Source organism: Gigantopelta aegis, chromosome 8 (assembly GCF_016097555.1).
Source record: "Gigantopelta aegis isolate Gae_Host chromosome 8, Gae_host_genome, whole genome shotgun sequence".
Taxonomy (NCBI): domain Eukaryota; kingdom Metazoa; phylum Mollusca; class Gastropoda; order Neomphalida; family Peltospiridae; genus Gigantopelta; species Gigantopelta aegis.
This window is the reverse complement of record NC_054706.1, coordinates 51812627-51837697: the sequence shown is the minus strand read 5'-3', so window position 1 is coordinate 51837697 and position 25071 is coordinate 51812627. Positions and strand designations below refer to the sequence as shown.

Genomic DNA, 25071 nt, shown 5'->3' with positions numbered 1-25071 from the left:
TAATCCATGTAAGTGGATTAAGAGGAATTTATCGAAGTGTGCAAAAGGCAGATTCCCGCCAAATGTGCTGATTATGTTTTAAAAGGTAAAAATTATACTTGCAACTAACTGTTCATCTCCATAACAAAATAACAAACCCAGTAATTACATTTACTGCCAGAATTATATAAATTGGAAAATTTGTAAAGGATCACAACTAACATGGTAAATGTGACGTCACCTTTGAGGAAATCATTTTCACATTCAGTGGCATCACCTTACTATTTTGAAATTTTCTAGTTAATTTTACAGAGATTATGTGTGGAATCAATAAATATAAAGTTACTTATCACAAATAAATGCAAAAATATTAAAATATGTCTCTTGCACCTTGTTCAGGTCCCTAGTCACCGGGGGTTGCCACAGCCACAGTTACCCCCCCCCCCCCCCCCATCTTATATGCCTTTAGTTTTAGAATAATACAATTATTGTGTGGTGCTGTCATCTCATAGTCATACATTTTTCTTGTGTCACTTGTCATTTATACGTGTATACTAGTCACAAGGTGGCTATCTTGCCACACACACACTCCCCCCCCCCCCCCCCCAACCTCACCCCATGTAGTCGTGGGTGTTACCTTGAATTTTTAAATGGTGTTCATCTTTACACTGAACTAGTAAAGTTTATGGCTAATATTTAAGGTTTCTTTCAAAACCAAAAACCTGCTTTCAAGAAAACACATGGCCAAGAGGGGGGTTCATCTCCACCCCCCCTGTACCCGCTTCTGTGATGCACCTGGTAATTGTTTTTCATTTTCTTCGAAAAAACAAATCCTAGCTCAAACTGTGTTTTTGTTTTTGATATCATCCTGTTTGATAACTATAATGACCTTTTTTCAAAACTTAAAAAGTTGTATTTCACACGAATACGTCCGACACCAAAAAAATTACACCACGGAATTAAAAGAAAGAAAGAAATGTTTTATTTAACGACGCACTCAACACATTTTATTTACGGTTATATGGCGTCAGACATATGGTTAAGGACCACACAGATTTTGAGAGGAAACCCGCTGTCGCCACTTCATGGGCTACTCTTTCCGATTAGCAGCAAGGGATCTTTTATTTGCGCTTCCCACAGGCAGAATAGCACAAACCATGGCCTTTGTTGAACCAGTTATGGATCACTGGTCGGTGCAAGTGGTTTACACCCTACCCATTGAGCCTTGCGGAGCACTCACTCAGGGTTTGGAGTCGGTATCTGGATTTAAAATCCCATGCCTCGACTGGGATCCGAACCCAGTACCTACCAGCCTGTTGACCGATGGCCTAACCACGACGCCACCGAGGCCGGTCCCACGGAATTGCACACATACATACATACATACATACATACATACATGAGTTAATAACATTATACACACAATGAACACATATTATTATGCAGGCATTATTTCCCATTATATATCTGGATTGCTAAGTGGAACGGGATGTAGCTCAGTGGAATAGATGTTACCTGAGGTGCGTTGGGTCGCCTGATCGATCGCCATCAGTGGACTTGGGTTTTCCCCCGTTCCAATCAGTGCCCCATATTGGTACATCAAGGATCGTGATATGAAGTGTCCTATCTGTGGGAAAGTGATTTATCGCCATAGGAATAGCCCTACATGATGCCTTACAATTAAAGCTTGCACATACAAACCTGCGCGAAAACAAATTTGGTTTAGCAAAACCTGTGCGAACATCAGGCTAAAGAAGCTATCATTATGGCAATATTTAGAGTCCTGTGAACAGCACAAACAGTGTTATTATGACATACCATATCGTATTCACAGCCAGTGTTATTCCTGCGTTAGTGCTGGCTTGGTGAGTTTCGTCCCCACTGAAGCTTACGTATTTCACGTCTTCGGTACTAGTGCAGTTGTCTCGTAGCTCTGTTTTCGTCTCCAGATCCCGCAGATAGTATTCCACGTCACCGATGAAACAGCTCCCGTCCAAGGTCCACGGTTCTACAAGGTCAAATATCCTGGAAATGTTGCAGCTGCAAGGAATAACTGTACCATCGAACCAGATCTCACGAAATTTGTTTTTCTCGTATTCTAGAATGAAATTGATATCTGGTATCTTCGTTTCCTTCAGTTCTATTGAGAGATGTTGTCGTAAGTCACTGAACGCCCCAGGTTTTATTTCGGTCAGGGGGTTTTCCGACAACATCAAAGAAGTAGCGGGTATTCCTCCAAAGGCATTTCGGGGTAGGACTTGTATTTTATTACTTTTTAGGCTAACCTCTCCAATATGTCTGAGACCTTGTAAAATCTGAATGGGTATTGTGGTTAGATCTAGACTGTTGAGGGTTATTCCTCTCAAACAGTCTCCTTGGGCCTCGAATATCCCTGCGTCTCGTGGAAACAACGTATCGGACAGATCGAGTTCGCTTAGACAAAATGAGCCATTAAAGGAATGCTTTCCGAGAGAGGTCAGTGGATTGTGCTCAATGTTGAGACTCTTCAGTTTCTTCAGTTCTCCAATCTTGCTAATGGGGATATCCGAAAATCCGCATTTTCGAAGTGAAAGTTTTTGTAGTGAATTCTCAAGTCCCTGAAAAGCACCATTATCCAAAGAAAGACCCCAAATGTCATTTAAGATTAAATTCTCCAATTTCAGAAGGCCCCTGAAGCTTGCTTCAGGTATATTCCGGATGGGATTAAAACTCAGCTTCAACACTCTAAGATTCGGCAAGCGTCTGATTGCCATTGGTACTTCTGGCAGCTTATTGGAGGTTAAATCTAATACCTCCAGAGACTCCAGTCCCTGAAAGGCTCCATCTTTTATTTCGGCAATGTCACAGTTGTGCAGTAAGAGCTCTTTCAGGGACGAAAGTTCCAGATCGCTGTAGAGACCTCTGGGTAGAATCCTACTCGTCTGCTCATTGTAGCTCATGACGAGCTTGTTTAACTTAGCCAGACCCCTCAGAAATGTGAAATGCTTCACGAACTGCAGGTGTATTCTCTCAATGTTGAGGAACTGCAGCGATTCTGCCATGTGAACGAATGCATCGTCTTTCATTTCAATTCCTTCGTTCGAACTCAGAAACAACATGGCGACCTTAAGACCTGGCGGGAAATCAGTCTTCTTCACGACTTCGATCCGGTTCATTTTGAGGTCAAGGCGGATCGGCTGCGGCACCGATTTTAACGGAGTCAGGTCTGGAATAATACGGACATTTCTTTTGTTGCACGACGTCCAGTATGTATTTCCCAAGTCAGGTATCCTAGCAGTTCGACACCGGCAATCATTCGGACAAGTGTCATCACACAGTGCTGGACACCAGAGGTAGGTGGTTACGAAATATAATAAAATAATATTCATGGCTTAGCAGTACAAAGGATTTCCGAGGATCCAGTTTTTCTTAGACCCTAAAATGAAAAACAAATAAAAACGAATTAACAGGGGATGGGCAGATGGACCTGTTTTGGATGAATAAATGTCGTTTATAGTCCATTTTTGACTCAACTTTTTAACCACCTGCCTACCAGACTTAAGTTTTTTTCTAACTGACTTAAGTCAGAAAAACGAAAATGATTGGTATTGTCTACACTGAAAACAATCAAGTGTTTTTGAAATTATATTTTTTTTTGGGGGGGAGCAATGACATGAGGCGGAATGCCAAGGGAACTTTGGGGGAGGTTTAGAGGGGGATCGTAAAAAAATTAAAATTAAAATATAATAAAATTATAATTGTCGCAAAATTTATATATATATATATATATATATATATATATATATATATATATATATATATATATATATATATATGTATATATACATGTGTATGTATATATATATATATATATATATATATATATATATATATATATATATATATATATATATATATATATATATGTATGTGTATATATACATGTATATATACATGTATATATATATATATATATATATATATATATATATATATATATATATATATATATATATATATATATAAACAGAACAAACAACAATAAATAAAAACAAAAAAGACAAGAAAATCCAGAAACAACAATTTGAAAATTTATGAAAACTAAATATGTCTATTATTGTCTATATAACTATTTTCATTCAGCACATTTGAGACAATGACTTAATTGTGAAACAGACTATACTCAGCCTATAGTTGAAATTACGACATGTGATCAGCTGTAGTCTGGGCAGCCATGATGATTGTTGTGTTCGGTGACACTCGGAGGGAAATTCGAAATACGCTTCGTTCTTTACGTTAATAGTAAAATAAAACATTAATTTCATTTATGGATTCATAAATTACTATAAGGTATGTGTTGCAGCTTTTATATAAAAATGTATAAGCTCTTTGTTGATAATACAGCTAGTTTACGAGCTAGTTGATAAAGCCGAGCCATGCAAATTGTGTTAAACGGTGCCACACACCCAAAACAAACAAACAAACAAACAAACAACACGTTGATCTAGCCATTATAGGCTTGAAAAAGTGTGCCTTTCGTACATTAAAGGGACATTCCCGAGTTTGTTGCATTGTTATATGTTTCCGACTAATAAAATATTTCTACGATTAAACTTACATATTACATATATTTTCTTGTTTAGAATATCAATGTCTGTATATTCAATGTGTTTCGGATCGTCTTAATATTTGTAAGAAGCCCAAACTGGATTTATATAAAATATATTTTAGAAAATATAATGAAATTTAACCTAGTACAAATATTAGAACGATCGGAAACATGTTTAATATACAGCCACTAATATATTATGCAGAAAAATATATTTGATATGTAATTACAATCGTTAAAAAGTCTCTGTTAGTCGATAACATCTTAAATACTGCAGCAAACTCAGGAATGTCCCTTTAATTAAATATTTTATTCAGTCAGTCAAAGTGTTATCTATCAACTTTATAATGTCTTTATAAGCAAGATGTGTTGTTTCGATTCTTTTATTATTATTTTTTTTATTATTTATTTATTATAATAATAATAATTAAATTAACATTATTTGTTTATCTCGAAAAATATTGCTGTTATTAGAAGAAAAAATATAATTAATGAAAACATTTCTAAATTTAATAAAAGTAAATAAATAAAATGTGTTGGTAACTAGCTAATTTTTTATGCACATTACCTTATCTTATTTTCTATTTATTATTGTTTTACCCGCACAACACCCCCCCCCCCCCCTCCCCTCCATATAATGTATTTTTACATCTTTTTTTCAAAAAGAGTTCCATCGGATGTTTATAAACAGGAAATACTTCCTTAACGACCACTCACTTAAGTTTTTCTCTCTGACTTACTTAAGTTTTTTCTTAAGTTGTTTGATGAATACCAACTTAAGTTTTTGACTTACATAAGTCAATTTCAAAAGCTTATGTCAAATACCGTGTAGGATATGCGATTTCTCGAAATATAAATGTCCAATAGAATGACGAAGTAGAAGAAAACACGAGCTCGAAGAGGTAAGTTGGAAGGTTTTTAGACATCTAAACGTTAAGAGAAATATATTTTTATCCTTTTTTTTTTTTTTTTTTTATTTTTTTTTTTTTTTTTTTTTTTTTTTTTTTTTTCTGTACGATATGTTGGCCATAAAGTAAAACAAATGATAAATTATGTTTCCAGCAGGTTAGGAAACCAAGAATGTATTAAATTGTATTCTTCTTCTTAAAGTTTGTTTTGTTTAACGACACCACTGGAGCACATTGATTTTTATATATATATATATTTGTTATTATTATTATTAATATTATCGGCTATTGGATGTCAAATATTTGGTAATTTGACATATAGTCTTAGAGAGGACACCCGATACATTTGTTTTATTGGTAGCAAGGGATCTTTGATATGCACTATCCCACATACAGGATAGCACATACCACGGCTTTTGATATTACAGTCGTGGTGCACTGCCTGGAACAAGAAATAGCCTAACGGGATCGATCCTAGACCGACAACGCATCAGACGAGCGATTTACCACTGGGCTACGTCCCGCCCCTGTCTTCTTCTTCAACCAAACCCCAGTAGCTCGAGCTAAATGATAAAGTTTGTTTTGTTTAACAACACCACTAGAGCTCACTGGTTTTATTTTTTTTAATCATCGGCTATTGGATGTCAAACATTTGATAATTTTAATATATAGTCTTAGAGAGGAAATCGGCTACGTTTTTCAGTTAGTAGCAAGGGACCGTTTATATTCACCATCCTATACACAGGACAGCACATACCACGGCCTTTGATATACCAGTTGTGGTTCACTGGCTGGAACGAGAAATAGCCTGATGGGCCCACAGACGGGAATCGATCCTAGATGGACCGCGCATCAAGCGAGCGTTTTACCACTGGGCTACGTCTCGTACTCTGCTGTACACTGCGGGTTCTTCGTGAGATGTTATATAAATATTATATAGGATTTGTTACTGAACTGAAGAACATTTAGGAGTTAGCGAGACATAAGCTAGCGAGACAAGGGGGACAGGGAGGGGGCACCCCCCCCCCCCCCCCCCCCCCATCAGTGCTGGAGTTAAACCTCAAATTCGGCCAAAAATGATAGAGACGTTTAATCAAAATATGCTGACCTGAGACCTTTTTACCATGCATTCCCATTATTCCACCCACAAAATTAGTTGTAATCCATGTAAAAATGCGTAGTGATTTGTTTGCCACCCTATATAGCTGTTTGGTAGTAATGCTAATAATTATCGTTATTAAGATTCGGGCATTTTCGTTTAATTCGGGCAAAAAACAGCCTGCCTCCACAACCACCCCCCCCCCCCCTCCTACCCTCCCCCCTACCCCCCCCCCCCCGTTCCTACAAAAATGGGATTCCGTATGCACATGGCACGAGATTTAGGCCCTACAAATACCAATTGTACTAAACAAAGACTCGAGATGTGACCTAGATAAATATTTAGTATGATGATTTAGATATATAAATGTAAATATACAACTAAATGTTTACTTATTTAAGAACCTAAACTTGTCTTCGAGCCACATATTGTTTCTACTTCACCATTCTCTCGGAAATCACTGAACACATTTACAGAGTATCAAGAAATTACATTTCCTACAGGCCAGCCTTGTACAGGGGTGGACTTCAGCGGTCATTTCTAAATTTGTTTAGACAACAAACTAAAAATAGCTTACATGCTTGTTAGTAAAAAAATGAAAAGCACACAGGGTCACCTTTTAATAATGTTATCTGTAAATACCTGCAACAAAACATTAACAACGTAGGTCTAACACTCCTTACCCAAAAAGAGGGGCCAATAAGACGCGAAACTAATGGGTCCTAACATAGGACTTCATGGGGTTAGGGGCCGTCCATAATTTACATTTTCACAAGTGTACAAAGAGTACTTTTGACCACCCCCTCCCCTCCTCCTAAAAGTGTACATCCCCAAATGAAAGATGTTGATCGACATTTTTCATTTTCAAAAGAAAATGTACGCTGGCCCCATAAACACCCCCCCCCCCCACCCCCGCGTACGGTTTGTACGCTCGTGAAAATGAAAATTATGGACGGCCCCTTAAATGAAGCACCTTTGTGTCAATTTTCCCCGTTCTTTTCTTGTGTTTTTGTTTGCTTTTATCATTATTTTTTTATTTTTTTTATTTTGTTGCTTTCTTTGTAGTTCAGAAAACCAAGAGACGACCAGCGTCCAGGAAGTGATACAAGAGTTTTTGCAACCTGAAAGCCCTATCAAGGCCACTGAATGCCCCACTACTTCGTTTTAAAACATGCGCCATTTGTGTTGCTAACGCTCACAAACTATTTGATTGGTTGTCGGCGTGGCCATTTGATTAACCGTGAAGCGCATAAATCAGTCTTGCGGATGGTTGGGGTTTTTTTTAATTCGGGGCCGGTGTGGTGGTGGGAATTAAAAAAACATATTATACTACTCCAAACTCGTGTGGTAGGAAAGACAGAATTGTTTATAATACTTATTACTAATAAGATAAAACTTTAATAATTGGACAAATACAAAATCTCACACTCGCAGGCTCACCAGTAACTTTTAAGTGAAGCGTTTGTCCATTCATTCATACAGTTAAACACACCGTTAAACAAACACACACGCACTGGAAGTGTACACACACGGGCGTAGGAAGCGGGGGGGGGGGGGGGGGGGGCACTCTGTAGCAGCAGCGATGGTTTTTATATATTTATACATGTATTTATATATACAACGTGTGTGTGTGTGTGTGTGCGCCCCCCCCCCCCCCCCCCCCCCAACACACACACATTTTGGCATCTTCCTACGCCCGTGACACATATTATTTTAGACTAATCCACAATACAGAGCGTTTACATTAGTTGTTAACTTGTTACCCTAAAGGTGCTCTTAGTATAGGTCACCCTACGACGCGACGAATCACGTGTTAGGCTACTAATCGTAGGGGTGACCTAAACTCACATTACCTTAATGTCACAGACCCAAATCAACCCGTGTAAATGGGACACCAAGTTTGGTTAACCTATAAAGTTGTAAGACATCTGGATAAAGTTACAATATAATGAAACCAGACTACGTGACGCTGAAACGGGAAAATACCCTTAGAAATAGACAAGAACTGGTCTCCATAACCGTTACTCTCTCTCAGACGTACGTGGGGTTTTTTTTTAAATATGAACAAAAATGCATTTCGTGGTATTAGAAAAATCAGGCTGACCAGAAACACTTCGGTTGTACGGAAATGGATAATCTAAACAATAAAATCTAAGTAATGTCCGATTTTAATTGTCAAAAACCGATCTAATAGTGAAAACTAGGGTGTTTCACTTTAAGAGTTTTCAAACGGATTGACATATATATGATACTAGTATTAACCATATTCGGGCAAAATGAGTTAGTCTAAGACTTTATCACCAGGTATTCCATAATTCTCACAATAATAATATTAGTTGTAATCCATGTGAAAATCCGTCATTTGGAATCCTATATATAGCTGTGTATATAGCTGTTTGCAAATATGAGTATTTTCGTTTAATTCGGGCAAAAATAAGCCCATTGACGGGGATCGATCCCAAATCGATTGCGCATCAAGCGAGCGCTTTTCCACTGGGCTACGTCTCCCCCCCCCCCCCCAAAAAAAAAAAAAATAATAATAATAATTAAAATTAAATAAATAAATAAATAAATATACACACACACACACACACACACACACACACGACGTACATGTAGATTAAATGACAATAAAATGATGAAATCTACATATTGCATTAACTAGTTTGTTAAATTCTTAAAACTCACCGATGGTCTACGAACATTCGCCTGGCTACGTATCATTAAATCACCAACAGATGCGCAATTTCCCATTAATGCCAGTGTCGTGCCCCAGGATCATACGAAATCTTTTAGTTTTTATGTTTTTTTGTTTGTTTCTTGTTGGGTTTTTGTTGTTGTTGTTTGTGTTGTTGTTGGGGTTTGTTGTTGTTTTGTTTGTTTTGGGGTGTTTTGTTTTGTTTTTGTTGTTGTTGTTTGTTTTGGGTTTTTTGTGGGGTTTTTTTTTTTGGGGGGGGGGGGGTTGGCTCCCTGGCGAAGACCCTATTAGTGTGTCCTGATTACTAGTATCTACTGCAAGTCCCTTCCAGTTTAGGTTAAGTGCCTCCCTTGCCACGATGACAATTCAGTACGACACTTCCTTGTTCTAACTTTTCCTCATATAATTTTAAAATGTACTAGACGGCAGTTGACTTGCATCTTCTTGAGTATCTTAATGATTAATCAAGAAGAACCGACAGAGTCAAGTAACAAAATATACTACGACACGATTGACCCATTAAGACGAGTATAGGCTGTATGTTAACAGCGTTCACAGCATCTTGCAATTAATAATTATAATTAAGCAGGAAATATTTTATTCAACGACGCACTCCAGACATTTTTATTTACAGTTAAAACTATTGGACAAATGGTCAAGAACCACACAGATAAAGAGAGAGAAAACCCAATGCCATCACGCCATAGGCTACTCTTCGGTGAGCAGCAAGGTATCTTTCATATGTAACATCCCACTTACATGATAGTAAACAGGCCAATCACGGACTTTGTTACCCCAGTTGCGGAGCATTGGCTGGGACGAGAAATAGCCCACTGGACCCACCAACAAAGATCGATCGCGCATCAGTCGAACGATCTACAACTGCGATACGTCTTTTGCACATGTTGCAGTAAATCGCAGGGCCGTACCTTTCACCATGATGCGAGGACAGGGTGAATACATGTGAATCAAGACATGATAAATATACAGCATTTCTAAAATGACACACACACACACACACACACACCCCACCTTCGCCTTCTTAACAGGTCCTTGGGGTAGGGTCTAACTGTCGGTAGAGCGCTCGCCTGAGATTTGCATAAACAAGAAAATGATTGGACACAAGTTTGCAAACTTAGCCTACTAGGCCGTCTGCTATATACACACAATATAATATAATAACGACAATAATTACATAATTATAATACAATAGTAATAAATACATATACATTGTATATACATATAAAATATAAAATGTATATACTAATTTATTTCAATAACAATCAAATTGAGGAAAAGAGGGTATTAAATACAACAGGATTTTTAAAGAAACTAGAGATACACGAAAAGAAACAAACGATGTTTGTCTAATACATTTTTGACATAAATAAAACAAAATTATTATTTAGATCGCTTAAGGTATTTCGTCCATATAAAAGCAGTTGTAAATGTATTGGTTGTACGTGTTGTAGCGAGTTACATTAATGAAAATACAGCAAACATTGAAGAAACATGGGACTGTAATTATGAACCTACCTCCACGTACACAGTCCATTTTACTCAGTAATTATATTTGTAGTTTAATCCTTTTGTCAAGTTTAAGGTTGACATAAATGAAGTTACCCTTTTGGATAAAGTTACAATTTAGTGAAACAAGACTGACATTGAAACAGGTAGAAGGGCAGACAACAGAAATATCGTGCATTTGATGATACAAGTATAAAATTTGGTATGCTTATTACATTCATTTCATTTCAACCTATCTTCGTGCTTATATCTAATTAAGGTTCAAGCACGCTGTCCTGGGCACACACCTCATCTATCTGGGTTGTCTGTCCAGGACAGTGGGTTAGTTGTTAATTGTTAGTGGTTAGTGTGAGAGAAGAGGGTGTAGTGGCCTTACACCTATCCATTGAGTCGTTAAAACTCGCTCTGGGTGGGAGCCGGTACCGGGCTGCGAACCCTGTACTTACCGCCTTATGTCCGATGGCTTAATCACGACGCCACCGAGGCCTGTTGCTTACTACAAAAATAACGTTAGCCACTCAAAATTCCAATACGGCTGCCATTTTTCAAGATAGCTGCCATTTTGCCAGTGCTACTAAGGGAGTATTTGTTTATTTGGTATATACATGTATTATGTTTCTGAGTCATTTATTACAAAAGTGAAGTTAGCTACCATAACTTCCAAGATGGCCACATTGGTTCAAGATGGCCATCATTTACCAGTACTGCTAAAGGAGCAATCGGCTATTTGAGTAAAAAGTATAAACTTTGGTATACAATCTAATTAAAATTAGCACCACTAAATTGTTATTTATAGATGAAATGTCACCTGGACATGGGAGTCCATGCAATGCTGTTAGATCTACTGGCAAGACCAGTAGAGCTAATTTTAATCAGATTGTTTGGTATATATAATGTTATCAGTTTACTTTTCCAAAAATAATATAACGGTATGTGTGTGTGTTGAGGGGGGGGGGGGGGGGGGGGGGGGTCATATATCATAATATTGAAATGTTCGAAGGTTAAATAGTTATTAGCACATGTAAACAATATCTACATACGAAAACATGTAACTATATTAAATGGAAAACCGTAGTTGAAGGTATTACTTCACAGCAAATTAGCAATGTATTTGTACCTTTGTTCATCCTTGAATGTAGAGTCCAGATTTAGTTGACTTTCAAATAAATAATATTAAATGTTGTTTGCTGAGGGAGGAGAAAGTATTTACTAATGATGAAGATCACCTCAAAAAGCTAAAAGGTTACCAGCTACTAATAAAATGATATCCAAACTGATGAAAATCCGCTTGTTGGAACTATTGTTGCTGTATATTGTTACAAAAGTAGTATGTTCCTCGATAGTTTTAAGGTCATACTTTGGCGCTGCCGTGAAGGTTGAAGGGCAATCTGATGACAGGATACTCAGCAATTCGTTGCTCCTGAAATGGAGTTGTCTGCCATAATACAGACAGTATCCGTACAGGCCGGAGTCGGCCATGTTGCTCATGATTCGTGCCAGTGTGCAGTCACAGGGGATTGACGACCCTCTCACTCCCAGCCAGCCGAAAGTGTTTTCCTTGTAGTCGAAAAAAAACTGCAAATTCGTTATATTCGTCCGTTCTATTCCCAAGTACATTGGTCTGGGAAGACCGTTGAATGCGCCTTTTTCGATTGTCTTCAGTGGGGAATTAGAAAGGGTTATCGTCTGCGCTCTAATACCTTTAAAAGCATTTCTCCTCAGTACTTTGATGAAGTTGTTATTGAGAAACAGGTACCGCAAATTTGGCAGTTTCGACAAGGTTTTTAGCGGTATTGAGGATAGACTCATGTTCCTGAGTTTTAAATCTTTCAAGCACGATTTCTGTCCATCAAACATGTCTTGGCGAAACAGGATTTTCATGTTGCTTATGTCTAGTTCATTCAAGCAATACGAACCGTCCAGAGAATTGGAATAGATTCGAGAAATTCTGTTTGATGCCAAATTTAACGATTTTAATCCTTTAAGGTTTTTTATAGCATTTGTTGGAACAGTTGTCAGGCTACATCCCCGAAGTTCTAGATCTCTCAGTGTCGACTCTAGTCCTTTAAATGCATTACCATCAATTATTTTTAAATTGTTGTAATTTAGCTTTATCTTTTCGAGCTTGTTCATACCTAGAAATCGACCTCCTCGAAGATGGCGAATTTTGCCATTGCTGAAATCCAGAGTTTTCAAGTTCTTCAATTGCCTAATCGCATCTGGTATGTCTGTCATCACATTCACGGCTATATCTAAAGTCTGCAAATTATCGAGACCATCAAAAACGTCTGCCGCCATACTTCCAATACCACAGCCGTACATTTTAATATAAGTCAAAGACGTCAATCCTTGATCTTTGAACAAAGCATCCGTTAAGTGTATGACTGTGTCATCAAGATCGTAACTGGGTAGATGCATATTATTATAGCTAAGATCCAGTTTCTTCAATCGATATAAATCTTTAAGAAAAGTCAGTGTTTTATTGAAAAACAACCCTGATGCTTCGAGTGTAAGATGGATGAGAGTGTTTCGCGAGTGCAAAAAGGTGTCGTCTGCGATCCATAGATTACGATTTCCACCAATGTTTAGAATGGTGATGTCTAATCCTGGTGGGAAATTTGTTTTATTCATGTCCGTTATTCGATTGTCTGCAACCGAAATTAGTTTCGGTAGTTTTACTGCTGTCAGGGGTTTGAAATCCGGAACCTGGGTGAGATTCTTGTGACCACAGTAGACAATGTAAGTCGTGCCAAGATCTGTCACGTGATCTTCGCGGCAGTCACATGGAACAGGACATGGGTGTCCTTGAACTATGTAGAGACCTTCTTGAAAACAGAACCACCATGGAATAATCCATAAAAAGAACATCTTTCTAGCTGAAGGTCTCACTGAATCCCTGAAATACAAAAACAATGTTATGAATGCAATGATGAGGGCATTTTCGTCTGACATGTGAATTTTAATGTGAATTCAGAAAATAAAATTACATCCCAACAATAGACCTCTATCACATTCCCATTGCGTATGTGCGCGAAGAGTACCGTCCCTTGTCGAATTGGACGGTATCGAGGCTATATATTACAAATTTGGAGGCATGATCGACAGTTGTCATGAGCGTCGTGAGTAGCTTCGTAGGAGCTGTCAATCTCTAGCGACTAACGTACATATTTCGTATAAGATGTTAAAATGGCTGCAAAAATACGGTCTAATAAACTTTACATCGGAATGGTTTAAGACCAAAAGCAGTGAAACATTAACCTAGATGAAGTCTCTGGAGCCGCTTGTCAAGGGTATTTTAACAGCGCAAAATTAAAAGATTCATACAATAAAATTAACTTTAGTGGAATGTGTTTGCTATTTTTAACAATTAGAATTATAGTTAAATATTCACGCGGATTTACCAGTGATGTTTAATTCTCCACATGTATCAGTATTTAAAATTTAATAAAATATGCCTCCCCTTCCTCCTAAAAAAATCCCAACAAAATCCCTAACTCACATAGACCTTTATCACAGCTCTATTTTCCCCTTATCGTTTCATTAAAAAAGACAGTCGTACAATAAATTATTTATTTATGTATATATTTATTTACTTATTTATTTATCTTATCTTATTTATTATTTTATTTTATTTTATTTTCACTATCATTTATATCAGATACATACAACTTCACTTGAAATAATATCTGATATTTACGAAATTTTAAAACATGTGAGCTGTCACACGCGACAACCTACAACTTAGGCCTAGCATGACTTCAGAAACCGAGTAAACTCGGCTGTTTGCGTTGTTTGTTTTGAAGAATTTAGAAGATGACATCTTCTTCTTTACATGAAGATCAGTTTGAAGTAAACATATATCTGTATGTACAATAGTCTTTGGTTACTATTTTGTATTTTGTACCAGAGAACATTGGTCGAGATCGTTAGCGATACCATCAGTACTTTGATACACATTTACAAGCATAGGGAGAAGTCCTATATATCGATATGGTATGCAAGTATGCAACGTACATGATTATACATAACATAAAGTTCAGCAACCTTTCCAGAGTGGTAGACCCATGCAACCCGATACGATCCTAATTTGATATTTGGTCTAACTTATAAATATTGTATATAACTTCAGGCCCGTAGCCAGCATGATTAGCGGGGGGGGGGGGGGGGGGGGGGGTCGAAATTTTTTTGTAAACAGAACTCATCAAACGCAAGCGCCATAGACAGGGGGGGGGGGGGGGTCCCAGATTTTTATATATATATATATATATATATATATATATATATATATATATATAACCCCTTGCCAAACAATGAGATGACGCCGGTTACACTCAAAAGTAATACACGAACTTTTGTTGCGAAATACACGTTAACAAGTTGCATTAAATTGTGGTATGCATGTAAAATGGCCTGGTCACAGAGCCACGACAAGAAACCGTTTGTTTTCAGTCGTACCAATGTATTTATAATAAATGATACATGGCATACTTCTCACATCCCACAAACTGGATAGCATACACGACGTTCTTTGATGGATCATTGGTTGGGACGGGAAATAATCAAACGGGGCCCACTGAGGAGAATCGAACCTTCAGCAAATGGAACCCTCAGACAGACGTTCTTGCTACGTTATCCCGGTCATTTGGGGACAAGGACTTTTATATGTAAAATCCGATTTTTTTTTTTTCATTTGAGCGGAACTCTCAATCCTGCGTGGGGGGATCGTCCGATACCCCGACCCCCCCCCCCCCCCCCCCCCCCCCCCCCCTGGCTACGGGCCTGGCATGGTACTTAATATGTTTGCTTCAAACATTCAAACGAAGTACCTTATGACTGGTACCTTATGACTGTGCATAATAAACCCTCATGAGTTTATGATGAAGAGATCATCTTGAGTTTGTAGCCATATTATCAAGCTGTCGGCTAGTGTAATCTGTTATAAATAAAATTTACATCTTTCTTAGGTTAAATAATCTTGCTTCGAATTTAAATAGCTGTATATGCAATACAGTTACATTTCTGACCATTCTCAGGTCGGCAGCAACCGAGACGTCGGAGGGGGGACTATAGCCCCACTTTTATAAACCGGTTTAAAATATGGCTTTTTCCCCCAACAACTAGACTGTGTCCCTCCACTACAGATTGTGCCCCCTCCCCTCCCCCAACTCCAGATATCATTCCTACGGGCCTGATTCTAATGTTTTATATACTATAGCTAAAATTTCATATGTATTATTTAATTTTATTCCAAATACCGAACAAAATGTTTAATAACTTGGTGAAAAGAAATCCCGACAAGAATCCTGAATCTATTTATCTGTATATTGCTTTATAAATATTTAAATCATGTTAAATACAATAAATATCTGCATACATACACGCGCGCACACATTAATATTATTCAATAATTCACAAATGTCTCCAATAAGTCTTGTTGGATGTCGACAGAATTTTCGGGTTCCCTACTGATAGAATAATTAATCATGGAGATATTCACATTCCTATTGCGTGGCCTCCCATTGTCTATGCCCCCCAACTTGTCCACAGGTCTATTTTTGCGAAATCTCGCGTGAGTTCGCGTTTTGCGTCCTTGGGTTACCCCGCAACGGGCACTTGCGCAGTGGAATGTGAAAGAGGTCTATTTAAGCCAATTAATCAAATGGTTTTCAATCTCATCTTCTTTCAAAGTAAATCAATTAAATTAAGAAATAGTATGCAATATAACTGTATTACGCACCCGTTTGCGGGATTTTGATGCACAAGGCACCATTCTCAAAACGAAAAGACAAGTCCAGACAAAATAAAACGAATTTGAAAAAGGTTAACGTTTGTTTTGTTTAACGACATCACTAAAGCACACTGATTTATTAATCATCGGCTATTGTGTGTCAAACACTTTGTAATTTTGACATATAATAATATACACCATCCCACAGACAGGATAGCACATACCACGGCCTTTGATATACTAGTCGTGGTGCACTGACTGGAACGAGAAATAGCCCAATGGGCCCAGATCGATTGAGCATCAGGCGAGTGCTTTTACTAATGGGCTAAGTCCAGCCCTCAAAATTGAAAAGTTGTTTTTGTTTAACGACACCACAAGAGAGAAAAATATGAAGAAATGACAAAGTTTAAAAACAAACAAAAAAACAACAGCAACACTTACATGTCACAGAACAGAATGTTGTCCTGATCATGGCGGTGACTATAAACTCTTCTGTTTGAACATCATGGCAGGAACGATTACAGACAATTGCTGTCACATGGCGTCAATTTGGCTTCATGATAAAAACCTGACATTTACCACAGTTCTGACAGTAATGACACGAAATAGAACAATCATAGGATAGAGCGATTTAGCCGTAGACATAAATCAGTTAAGTATCGGGGCGTCCACGGGATGCATGGGGACTAATTTAAGTGTCAGTGTCTGTTATACAAAAACCGTAATTAGTAATAATGAAAACGTATTCATATACACAGGTATGTATGCGCGTACGAATTTTAGTAAGGTTAAGAGTTTTGTTTTCTTTAATAACTACATCACTGGAGATTGATTAATTAAACATCGGCTATTGGATGTCAGACAATTTCGACATTTTGACACGTAATCTTCAGCCCCTGCGCGTGCTGTAACCTCACCGTGGTGCAGGGGTGTAACATTTTCTTTGAGAATGGCCAATACAGCACAAAATTGAAGTTTTGAGTAAGATTCAGTGTCCGTAAGAGTCTGTGATATTTGTGTTTTTGCACAGTTCTTTACACTGTTTTTGTTTAAACCTTGAATTTTTATATTGATGTTGATCATCACTTTATTTATTTGCATTACCATAGTTTGACACCCAATAGCCGATGTATTTTTCGTGCTGGGGTGTCGTTAAACATTCATTCATTCATTCATTCATTCATTGTAATCTTCAGAGAAAACTAGCTGCATTTGTTTCATTGGCAACAAGGTATCTTCTAGGCTAGACTAGGTTAGATAATTGTATTTACGTGCCTCTAACCAAAACAATTCAGTGTCTGAGGAGGAACATTTATGTGCACTTTACCACAGACAGGACACCACATATCATGACCATTGATACACCGGTTGTGGGGCACTGGTTGTCGCAAGAAGAAACCCAATAAGATAATGGATCTACCTAAAGGGTTCGATCCTTCGACCCAAACATCTCAGGAGAGCGCTCTACCAACTGATATAGATTCCGCTTCCAGGGATTTTAGTATTGATCAAGACAATAAACATATTATTTTCAGTATCAGAAATACATTTAGGTGATAGGAAATCGGGTAATTACGTGTAGTTGAACGGATAAAAAGTTTGTTTTGTTTAATGACACCACTAGAGCATATTGATTTATTAATCATCAGCTATTTGGTAATCATGACATAGTCTTAGAGAGGAAACCCGCTACATGTTTCCGTTAATAGCAAGGGATCTTTTATATGCACCATCATACAGACAGAATAGCACATACCACGGCCTTTGATATACTAGTCGTGGTGCACTGGCTGGAACGAGAAATAGCCCAATGGGTCAACCGATGAGGATCAATCCCAGACCGTCCACGCATCAGGCGAGTGTTTTACCACTGGGCTACGTCCCGCCCCGTATCAGAAGTATATTTGGTTACTAGGAAACCGGGTAATCGCGTGTAGCTAAACGGGTAATCAATAGGTCTTCAGATCGATCGGCCTTAGTAGTTTTTAATTCCATCTAGTGATCCACGACTGGCTTATCAAATGTTGTGGTATGTCAGATCGTTTCATTTTGAAAAGTTAAAACAAATTAGTTTTGTTCAACGACACCACTAAAGCACATTGATTTATTAATCATCGGCTATTGGATGTCAAACATTTGGTAATTCTAACACACAGTTTATCAGAGGAAACCCGCTACATTTTTCCATTAGTAGCAAGGGATCTTTTATATGCACTTTCCCACAGACAGGAAAGCACATGCCACGGCCTTTGACCAGCTGTGGTGCACTGGTTGGAAGGAGAAGAAAACCGAGGTGGTTCGATCCTGCGACGCAAGCACCTCAGGCGAGCATTCAACCGACTGAGAAAATCCCGCCCTTCATTTTTTGGAAAGCGCTAATAAACGAGCCTTTGCTTTTAAATGGGAAGAAGTAACTTCTATATAGTCAGATTTCAGTCTAACACTAGATCAAGTGACGTGGCATAGGCCAATATTGGAACTGGAACTGATCCTGATTAAAAGAGACCGTGGTGGGGGTGGAGGTGTTAAAGTAGCATTTAAGCAATTCTTTCATGGGCGGAAGGGCTAATGAATTGTCATCAAAGACCAAATTTTTTATTTGGAACTGCTTTTAGTTCAGGAAATAATATCGTCATTTAATAATTACTGTCATACAAATATTACTGTCATTTATATGACAATAATACTGTTTGTGGTTGTTTTGTAGTTATTGTTTAGGAGGTGGCTGTTATAGTTTTGTAGGGTGGGGGTAAATACTATTGGGATATTTGAGGTTTTATGTTTGTTTGGGCTCCTTTTTTTCTGACTGTGTTGGCTTTGTTTTTGCTGTTTGTTTCTTGTGGGGTTAAACAATTGTGTGTGTGTGTGTGTGTGTGTGTGTGTGTGTACTGTAGATCTTGAAATTAACGCGTCCCTAAATTAATGCGAGTGACGCTGGGCAGACTAAAATGCGACATGAAATTAATGCGAGTGGCCTCCTTTTGAAATATTACCTTCCTAGCAACACACGTCCGTGTACTTTATGGTTCTATCCAAGTTACAGTTGTCTTCATTGAGATCAACTTATTAACATATCTGTGTACACATCAGCTAACCTGTTTAGTCCTTAGTGTTTTTGGTGAGATCAACTCGAAGCATATTTTGCAGCGTTCAATTACGTAACGGGTATGGTTACATAAATCTGGTTAAACATTAGCATGTAGGGTCATTCTCCATTAACTGTAGCAACCAATAAAGTATGAATGTTGAAAAATAAATATCTTCTGAGAATGTTAAAAGTGACCTGCCTGCATAGTCTTAAATTGTCTGTAACTATTTAAAAATAAATTCCCCTGTAAAGAGTCACCCTTTTAATAGTGGCGGATGTTGAACTAAGGAAGTCGTACTGATAACGTACGTGACCCGTCATGCCCTCCTTAGGAATTGTACCCTATAAATATACAAATTGGTCATGTTAGGAAGTGAACAAAATACATTTTCTGAACAAGAAGAAACATCTTTAATGAAATCAACTTGAAAAATACAACTTTCTTTACTAATTTGTTCAAGATCGATGTTTGTAATAACACACTCGGACTATATTTTTATGCACAGATTGATACCTTATGTTCCAAACTGCATAGAATTGGTGACAGACTTGCTCCAGGTAAATTTCACAGTTTATCTGCACCTAACAAACACATGAAATAACATAAAAGGGAAGTATACTACTCAGAAGTGTTCACTTATTATTGACAACTGTATCAAAAGAAGAGGTATGGATAACGTACGTGACGTTAAATTAGGATATGGTCGTTTGTAAAAGTTTCTTGCAATCTGTTTACATTTACTAACAAAACTATCCATCACCATGACCTTGGCTAACATGTAGAATGATAATCTAGCGAATCATGTGCATATTGCCCATTTAATTAATGAATGTCACTGAAAATATGCCTGTAATACAAGTAAATTGTTCATAAATTGATTTTTGACCAACAAGTAAGTGCTTAAAATAAAACAATTCTAACAAAACACGTACAGGGTTATCTCCCCTAACTATGACATATATAAGATACCAGCACATTATCTCCAAAGGACACACGAACGGTGTATCCTCACAACATCTGGGGATAACGTACGTGACTCGGTTTGGTTTAAAATTATTGTTCCATAGTGCCATCCACATGTTCAAAGAATAACGTCATGGTTAGGCCCTATGTAATTCAATCCCTTTAATCCAAACCAAGTACCTTCATTATAGCGTCCCACTCACACGGGTTAACTTGAAAATGGCGGCTGCGGCTTGTTACAGGAGTAGGTTTGTCAATTAAGGAAATGACATCAGTATTGGCATACTATACAACATCATCAAACATGGGCCAGAAAAAACGATTACGCCCAATACGAGACATTGCCTTCACTTCCAAGTCGTCCTCATCTACGGCTTGTACCATTCCAGGATAGAGCTTGCCATCGTACAGTACTATCACCCATTTGTTCAAACAGGCGGTTGGATGAACAGGAGCGGGAATTGGAACAAGTTCTAACGGTTTCTGATGCACGGTCTCCACGGCAGGGCCAGATACTGTCGCAGCCGGCTTGGTTGGAGGAGGGGTAGTTTGTGTGACCTCCACGGCTGGGCTACTTGTAGATACTGTCGCAGTGGGGGGAGGGTTAGTTACTGCATTACGATTTATTTCGGGGCTTATTTTTTTCAAACTTTGATTCTTTATGGGCTATATGTAGTGAACTATCAGTACATGCAAAAATATCTAATGAATCTCTAGCATACCTGATGTATTTAAGAATAAAATCGGGGTCCAAACATGTGCGCCATGCAGACGACAATTTGCCCGTCGATGTTGTATCTAAAATGTTGATTCAGCCTGGAACGCAGACTAATGGATGTCGGATAACGTACGTGACAGTTTCGTACGTGACATTTGCAGTAAGAAGGGCCTGTAGTCAAACATGCACTAGATTTTATCATCATTTCTCTGCTTGTGCCCTTGTACATCTCAGAAACTCCAAGCCAAACTATGTATTAATGCGCTCAAGTGTACTTTTGTAAGACGGGAACGTTCGTACGTGACACCCTTACAGACACGGTCCAGTATTATGGATTAATTGTCTTTCTGCATCTCTAATGTACATTTTTCAGAGGAAGGATAAGCAGATACACATAATTAAGTATATTTACCAGAATTTAGTCATTAATCCCAATCGATCTAGGTCGTCAGGCCTACGTAGTTTCCTCTTTCAAATTGGATAACGTACGTGACCTAGAATTTGCGACATGATTTATTAGTGAATATTCCATAATTTAAGATGATTTTAAGTAGAGTAGACACATGTTTTGAAAAGGTGCCATGCTGTTGTGCTTACCCGAGTATAAAAACATACTTTAGAGGTAACAATCATGTATTTGTGATGCCCGTTTTATGCTGATCCTCATTTGCGACATGGGTATTTTTAAGGGTCGGCATTTTCCGACGGTCCTTTTGGAGGGAAAGGAGAGTAATGGCAGGTTCAATAATGACTCAAAAGTACAGGGAATGAACTAGACAACTCAGAAATAGTGTTTATTTTACAATACATTTAAATATTACTGTACAATCAGAGGTCAAAGTGCTGCGACAACTATTTTCTACAGTTGCTACAGTTAAAGGAGAATGACCCTGTATGTACCATTACAACTGTATCTTCCTAAGAATGTAGACATATTTCAAAGTCATAACAAAAGAACAGTTCACCCAACTAAGTTGCAGTGAACTTGAACAGTGAAATCAAAGAAACGGTCGACCTCAGGATTAGCGTGGCTGGCATCTTGTTAGATTATTGTACAATTAGTATGTCTCGTCTACAATGAATTGTGCTCCAGTTGTTTTATAAATGTATTAGAATTTTAATCTTTGTTTTAAAAGTGTGACACATAGCTTGCTGAACTAGTCAACAATTAGTCAGACTTGCCTACAATGAATTGTTTTCCAGTTGTGTTATATGTTAGAATTTGAATCTTTGTTTGTTTTGTTTTAATAACGTGGGATATATAGACAAAACATAGACATAAATGCGTCATATTATTAATGCGAATAACACGAGCTCGCATTTTTCGCATTAATATTATGATCGCATTAATTTCAGGATCTACAGTATATATATATATATATATATATATATATATATATATATATATATATATATATATATATTCCAGTGATGACAAACGAGTCACCGGAAGGGGTCACAGTTTATTAACAAAGGATTGAACTTCCGCACACACTCAGTATAGATAGTACAACGAAATAAACGACATTTTGCTATGGGCAAAATTACAGTATGGCTATCACGTAATCATAAAACAGTGACCACTACACAATAAATTATAGCGACTGGTATAATAAAAGCCGCACGGACAATTCGCCCCAATCGTTGGCGGGAAACATTACTTGGCCGTTACCCGTATAGTATATTCTATATGGGAAAACCTAGTAAACGAATAAAACATTAATTAAAGGTAAAATAAACAATTATGTACCGAATAAAACACATTAGTGAAAGGTTTACGTTATAATATTTACATGGACCTCACACATTTCACTCACTGTTACATATATAAAACATTCAAATGATATATGTTAAGTATTAATTTTAAAAACTAAACAATACATAATAATAAAATAAAATAAATAACAGAAAAAGACAGCAAGAAAAACAAAACAAAAATAAGAAACATAATTATCAATTTCACAAAAACAAAAATGCTAGCTACTTGATGAGGTAAAGACAACATGAATCTTATTTTAATGAATTAATCGTTTTGATTAAAATATAATTAATTCACTTAAATTTGGTGCACGTTTAAAAGAGAAAATGCGGTTTTGCTATGGAAAAACGAATTGTGTAACAATCAATACTGCGTATTGCTTTAACATGCTCATATACCACGAAGGTTTCGAGCATACAATCAATAGTACGATATTTATTGATATTATGACGAAGTCTTTTGCCACGTTGAAAACGTACTGTTTAAAACCAACAAAGACATAAGAAAACCAAAGGTTTCGAAATTAATAACACTACGTATGAAACATTGCATTAAAGAACAACGCTTTTGAAACGAATTCTTGGTTTTCACGGTTTTACACGTCATTCTATATCGATTACACTAGTCGACCATATGTCTGTCTGTAGTCGGCAGACTTCACCATCATATAAACGCATGTAAACAAAGAAGCGGCCTCTACTTTAACAACCTACTTCTACGATATGTTACACAACTCACCATCAACCGTTGGTACCACGATGTACCTATCAGCCTAATTTCATTGGACGATTATAGCACATCTTTCTCCATGATGCAGTATCTTCTTCTCTCCCATCTATTTACGATACCAGCTCATTTCCTGGTAATTTATAGTTTTACCGTACATTCACGGTGGGAAGCTGCGCACTGCCGCGGCATCGGCAGTTCCGTCTCAAAAGCTGTTAATTTTATTTCATTTCAGCTTATTTTCTGTGCTCATAACTAATTAAGATTCAAGCACGCTGTCCTGGTCACACACCTCAGCTATCTGGGCTGTCTGTCCAGGACAGTGGGTTAGTGGTTAGTGAGAGAAGAGAGAGTGTAGTGGTCTTACACCTACCCATTGAGTCGTTAAAACTCGTTCTGGATGAGAGCCGGTGTTAACGGAATGCAGGCCTCAGATTACAGTTATCTTCCCATTTGGTTGTCCAAAATCCGGAAGTTTCACCGCGCAAGTAGTCTGCTGTTTGACTGTGATTATTTCATGGCAGACAGCTATGAAGTGGCAACTGTTTGACTGAAGTGACAGGGGATAGCATGTAGTTTGTAAACATGTGTAACTTGTTGACATTGAAGACTTGTTTGTGGTAATTCCGGCCCATGCAAAAGTAGTGCTTTTTGTGTAAAATGGGTGTACTCCGGCCTGGTTTAGAGGGTGTGTCTGTTTAAACCAATATGCTGGGAGAAAGAGCTGGACAACAGGGGTTGTCCTTTTCAGGGTGTGTGTCCCCCATGCAGGCAAAGGTACATACAAAACTTCACGGGCCTGCTGATATTAATAAAAATGTTATAGCCACTAAGGCTATATAGAAACATATAGCGAAATTAATTGTGGTCTGAGGCCATGCAAGTCCGTAAGAACAGTTGTCTGCCCGGACTTGGTCTCCTGGACAATCAAAATTTAAGTCCGTTGGTACACATAAAAATTAAAGTATAAATGTAAACAAAACGAAACGCAGTTTCCTTTCTGGTTATGTAATTAACTTATAATACTGGGTTCTCTCTTTATTTAAATATTTTCTATTTATTTCAGTATTTTCCATTTGTATCATTTGCAAGAGTATGTACACATTTTGTTGACCTTATTACATGAGCAGAACCAAGGTCTTTATTCATTGCGTGTTGTTCCAACTAATAAATGTTTAAACATTTAAAAGTAACTCGAAAAGATTTTCCATAATTCGAAGCATGTATTAGTACTCGCAAATAAGTATAACTTGCCTATATGATATACCAACACAATTATCTGTTAGACA

General features: G+C 37.6%; 1 protein-coding gene across 2 annotated transcripts; it reads right to left on the bottom strand.

Annotated features, from left to right (window-relative positions):
* Positions 1-1414: 1414 nt before the first annotated feature.
* Positions 1415-24330, bottom strand: LOC121378545 (leucine-rich repeat and immunoglobulin-like domain-containing nogo receptor-interacting protein 3). Of its 2 annotated transcripts, none has more exons than XM_041506766.1 (2): positions 23795-24322; positions 1415-3394 (listed from the first exon to the last, which is right to left on the bottom strand). In XM_041506766.1, the coding sequence occupies exon 2, from the start codon at positions 3345-3347 to the stop codon at positions 1755-1757; it is 1593 nt and encodes a 530-aa protein (XP_041362700.1). In that variant the 5' UTR covers positions 3348-3394; positions 23795-24322; the 3' UTR covers positions 1415-1754. The 2 variants fall into 2 exon arrangements, with proteins under 2 accessions (XP_041362700.1, XP_041362699.1); XM_041506765.1 differs by lacking the exon at positions 1415-3394 and adding an exon at positions 11767-13695 and having other exon boundaries at positions 23795-24330.
* Positions 24331-25071: the final 741 nt, after the last annotated feature.

What these genes read in the sequence shown, in the direction of transcription:
- LOC121378545 (XM_041506765.1), bottom strand. Translation starts at nt 13,667, where the DNA reads ATGTTCTTTTTATGGATTATTCCATGGTGGTTCTGTTTTCAAGAAGGT.